Raw genomic sequence first — 4,798 nt, forward strand, 5'->3', positions numbered from 1 at the left:
TAAGTAACTCAAGTAACTCAAAGAAACTTAAGTAACTCAAGTAACTCAAAGAAACTCAAGTTACTCAAGCGCAACTTCAGCAACTTCAGTAACTCCCACACGACTCATGAACTCAACTCATTAAAGCAACTTCAGCAACTTAGGCAACCGCCACACAACTCATCAACTCCATAGCAACTTCCCTTCGTACCTCCGTACCACCCAAAAATAAACTCGGTCAACTCTGCAGTAACTCGAACGACTCACCATGGATGAATGGGTGATGCGGGGGGCCGGGATGGGGGGGTCCCAGGTGGGGGCTCATGGCCGTCTGCCCAGGCTCCAGGTCCAGGGGGGGGCCCGGGGTACGGTAGCCGTCGGGCATGTCCAGAATCATGTCATCGTCTGTAAGGGTAGAAGGAAGGGGGGCGGGTTAGGGATGGTGATCGACCGTCGTTTATGCAGCGCTGTTGGCTGTTTCGGATGGTTGCTTGTGGTGTGTGGGTGGGGGGGGGGGGTTGTGTGTGTTGGGGGGTATGTGTGTGTGTGTGGGGGGGGGTTATGTGTGTGTGGGGGAGGGTTGTGTGTGTGTGTGTGTGTGTGTGTGTGTGTGTGTGTGTGTGTGTGTGTGTGTGTGTGTGTGTGTGTGTGTGTGTGTTGTCGGGTGTTTATTTATTTCTAATTCTTATGCTGTTTTTTGTATGCTGGGTCTTTGTGATTTTGTGTGTGTACTTTCCTCTCTTCCTCTCTCTCTCTCTCTCCTTCTCTCTCTCTCTCTCTCTCTCTCTCTCTCTCTCTCTCTCTCTCTCTCTCTCTCCCATCCATATCATAATGTACTTGAAATGATATAGATGTATAAAACAATTAGGCATAGTTCCTATGCCTTTTCAAGTATGCACAACTGTACATTATATTGAATAAACTTATCAAAATCAATCTCTCTCTCTCTCTCTCTCTCCACACACACACACACACACACACACACACACACACACACACACACATTTTCTCTCTCTGTCCTCATCTCTTTCTCCCACATACACAATTATAATAAATAATTTTAGTTTATAATTGCACTATACCACTTTAAGCATTACCATGATGAAATATTACCTAATAGTTATTTGTGTACTCATAAGAAAAGGCATATGCGTTTATATACAGAGCCTCTTTATTTCCAACAAATCAAATAATCAAAGTATGCGAATACTAAATATTATTAAAAAAAATATATATATCCAGAAGTTACCACCCGATATTTTATTTATATAGAACTAAATCATGCATCATTAAAAGCTGCCAGAGCACACTCACAACATATAAGGAAAGGTCATGCAGTCTCCTGTGCATATCAGGCAGGCACTAATCTAACATTAACTTATGATTCGTAATTGTGTATGGACATAACTCTGTACTCTTAAAACCAACGAACTCTTATGGAAATTAATCTTTAACCAGATAAACCAGTGCGCAAGTTCATTGTTTACGGAGAGTTCTAGGCGAGACTTCAAATCTTCTTTCATAACATTCTATTACGTATTTCGTAAATACCAAACAAATTTACGTAAAAAAAGACAAACAAACTGCGCTTTATTCGGACGGGGTGTATGTATAGTCAGTTGATTACGTAAGGCAATTATGCCACATTTTCTACGTGCATAGTTTTGTATACGCAAATGACCCAATGTACATGCGTGCGTGTGTCTGCGTGTAGTACCGACACGCAGACAACACGCAGACACACGCATACACGTACGTTAGGTCATGTGCGTATACAAGATCATCTGACCGCGAAAGAGCACACAATAAAGACCGATCAAAATGATTTGCATAACGTGACGCGGCGCCATCGTACGTCAAATCATCGACAATGACGGTTCCGGCGAGCAGTTCTCCCCCCATTCAGACGCAAGTTACGTGTGACAACGCAACAATAGTGCCGTGACGTGCGCGCGCTGCAACGTCACAGATTTAAAAAAAGAAGAGAGAGAGAAAAAAAAAGAGAGAGAGAAATGAAATGAAACGAAAGCGAATTACGGAGAGGAAGCACACCTGGCGGAGGTCATTCCGGGTCAAACTGTCTTGTGTTGGCGAGTCAGCGGGCGGAAGGGGAGGATGGGGGGTGGGGTGGGGGTGGGGGGAGGGGGTGCTGGGGAAATCGATGCAGGGTATTGGCTCGTGAACAATAGGGGGGGGGAAGGGGAGAAGAGGGGGAGGAGGTAGGGAGGGAGGAGGTAGGGAGGAGGGAGAAAGGAAGGGAGGAAGGGAAGGGAGAGAGGGAGAGAGGGAGGGAGAAGGGGAGGGAGGAGGAGGAAGGAAGGGAGAGAGGGAGAGAGGGAGGGAGAAGGGGAGGGAGGGAGGAGGAAGAAGGAAAGTTAAGGAAGAAAAATAGAAAGAAAGGGAAAGAAGGAGAGAACAAAGGAATGGAAAATAATAATTAGAAAAAAAAAACGTAATGTTACTGTAAGGAAAGTTATCAAGGAAATACTGTACAGTAAAACTTGAGCGTAAACTTCGCTTTATTTCTGTATAAGATGATATTTAAATCATATTTCATCATCTTATACAGAGGGATTCATGGAGACAAGATATGGAGATAAGAACAAAGTTATAGGTTATTTTTTATCTATCTATCTGTTTATCTATCAATCTATCTGTCTATCTGTCTATCTATCTATCTACCCGTCTTTATATATATAACCAAGAGCCAAAATAGGACAGAAAAACTAGTTATTTGAAAATAAGCAAAGGTTATAAATTCCCAACGAATATAACAATAACGTCAAATTCCACACAAAAAAAATCGACCATAACAATAACACGATATGACAAGAACAAAACACAAAGACAGCAAGACCATAACAGCTAAAAAATATTTGTCGAAGTCCCCCCTCCCCTCCTCCCCCCCCGTAAAAAAAATCAATTGATAAATAAAAATCCTGACTCCCTCCCCCTTGCTAACTCCTCCCCCCCTCCCCCCATTCACCCTAATTCCTCATTTTCTTCCCTATCCTCACCCTTTCTCCCTCTTCCTCCTCCCCATTCTCCCTAATTCCTTATTTTCTTCCCTATCCTCACCCTTTCTCCCTCTTCCTCCTTCCCCATTCTCCCTGATTCCTCATTTTCTTCCCTTTCCTCACCCTTTCTCCCTCTTCCTCCTTCCCCATTCTCCCTAATTCCTTATTTTCTTCCCTATCCTCACCCTTTCTCCCTCTTCCTCCTTCCCCATTCTCCCTAATTCCTTATTTTCTTCCCCTTCCTCATCCCCTCTTCCTTTCCCTCCTTCCCCATCTCCCCTAATTCCTAATCTTCTTCCCCCGTTCTCCCTTTCCCTTCTCATCCCCCTTAATCCCTAATATATTTCCCCATCCCCCATCTTCCACCCCCACCACCACCACCCCACCCCCACAACCACCCCCACCATCTCTCGAGCGTCAACATACCCCCCTCCATTTCCCTCCCCCTCCCCCTCCCCCCCCCATCCCCACCCCAATTCGAAATGTTGCATAATCCCTTAATGAGCAACATAAACAAGACTCAGGGGGACCTTGAAGAACGCCCATCTTAGCGGTTTTTCGCTACAACCCGTTTCCGCTCCCTTCCCGCGGTCTCCGCTAAGCTTGGGATGGTTGGTGTTTATTCATGCACTGTGGCTCGGTCTATAGGGGGGTGGGGGGTGCGGGGGGGTGGAGGAGGGGAGGAAGAAGGGGGGAGGGGTGGGGGAGGGGGGGAAGAGGAGGGGGGGGGGTGGGGAGGGAGGGGGAAGGGGTGGTGGGGAGGGGGAAGAAGGGGTGGGAGGGGTGGGGAAGAGGTGGCAGAAGGAGGGGGAAGAGGTGGGAGGAAGAAAGGGGGGACGGAGGGAGGAGGGGTGGGGGAGGGGTGGGGGAGGGGTGGGAGGGAGGAGGGGTGGGAAGAGGTGGGAGAAGGAGGGGGAAGAGGTGGGGAGGGAGGAGGGGTGGGGGAGGGATGGGGAGGAAGAGGAGGGGGAGGAGGGAGGAGGGTGCTTATGTGTGTATGAAGGTGTGCATGTGTGTGTAGGAGGGCGTATCTGTGTGTGTGTGTGTGTGTGTGTGTGTGTGTGTGTGTGTGTGTGTGTGTGTGTGTGGTGAGGGAGAGGAGAGAGAGAGAGAGAGAGAGAGAGAGAGAGAGAGAGAGAGAGAGAGAGAGAGAGAGAGAGAGAGAGAGAGAGAGAGAGAGAGAGAGGAGAGAGAGCGAGAGAAAGAGAGAGAAAGAGAGAGAGACAGAAAAAGAAAACGAGATAGCTAGAGAAATCATAATTCCTTCATCACTAACTCACATAGAAAAAGCCACACCTATAACATATTCTTTCCGACAAAAAAAAAAAATCCTTCGTCATTGCCGCCCCTAATCGCGAAAAAAGGCAATAATAATTAACTTAAAAAAAAAAAAAAAAATACTCGAACAAGCCACGGTGACTCACCATACCCTCCCCCCCCCCTTGCATCACTATCATCACCATAATAATCAGCATACTGTTCACCATCACGCGAAAAATCCATTAAAATTCGGCCCAACTGAAGCCATGAAAATACTACGCTGTCTGCATCTGGTTCGATAATTAAATGATACGATAAAATACCTGTGATTTTTTCCCCTCTTTTAGTTCATATTTCGAGTCTAGTTTATATATTTTTTTGATGATTAATCTGGGAAATATATTCGGTGCTATGTAAACGGTAGGATTAAATGTGCAAATGAATACTGAAGGATCTATAAACACACATATATAAATACATATTCCAATAAACCACATCTGTATCTTTATTATCGTAATTGATCGAAGAATATTAATCCTGAA

At 45.8% G+C, this 4,798-nt stretch overlaps 1 protein-coding gene across 1 annotated transcript in view; it reads right to left on the reverse strand.

The window, feature by feature from the left end:
- The window catches only part of LOC119574053 (vegetative cell wall protein gp1-like), a 2,279-nt gene extending 1,831 nt beyond the window's left edge, over positions 1–448 (reverse strand). The window contains exon 1 of the mRNA XM_037921142.1: positions 247–448. Coding sequence (XP_037777070.1) covers positions 247–376 — 130 coding nt within the window. The 5' untranslated portion in view covers positions 377–448. The remainder of the gene's footprint in view (positions 1–246) is intronic.
- Between the last annotated feature and the right edge of the window lie 4,350 nt (positions 449–4,798).

Source organism: Penaeus monodon, chromosome 6 (genome assembly GCF_015228065.2).
Source record: "Penaeus monodon isolate SGIC_2016 chromosome 6, NSTDA_Pmon_1, whole genome shotgun sequence".
Lineage (NCBI taxonomy): Eukaryota > Metazoa > Arthropoda > Malacostraca > Decapoda > Penaeidae > Penaeus > Penaeus monodon.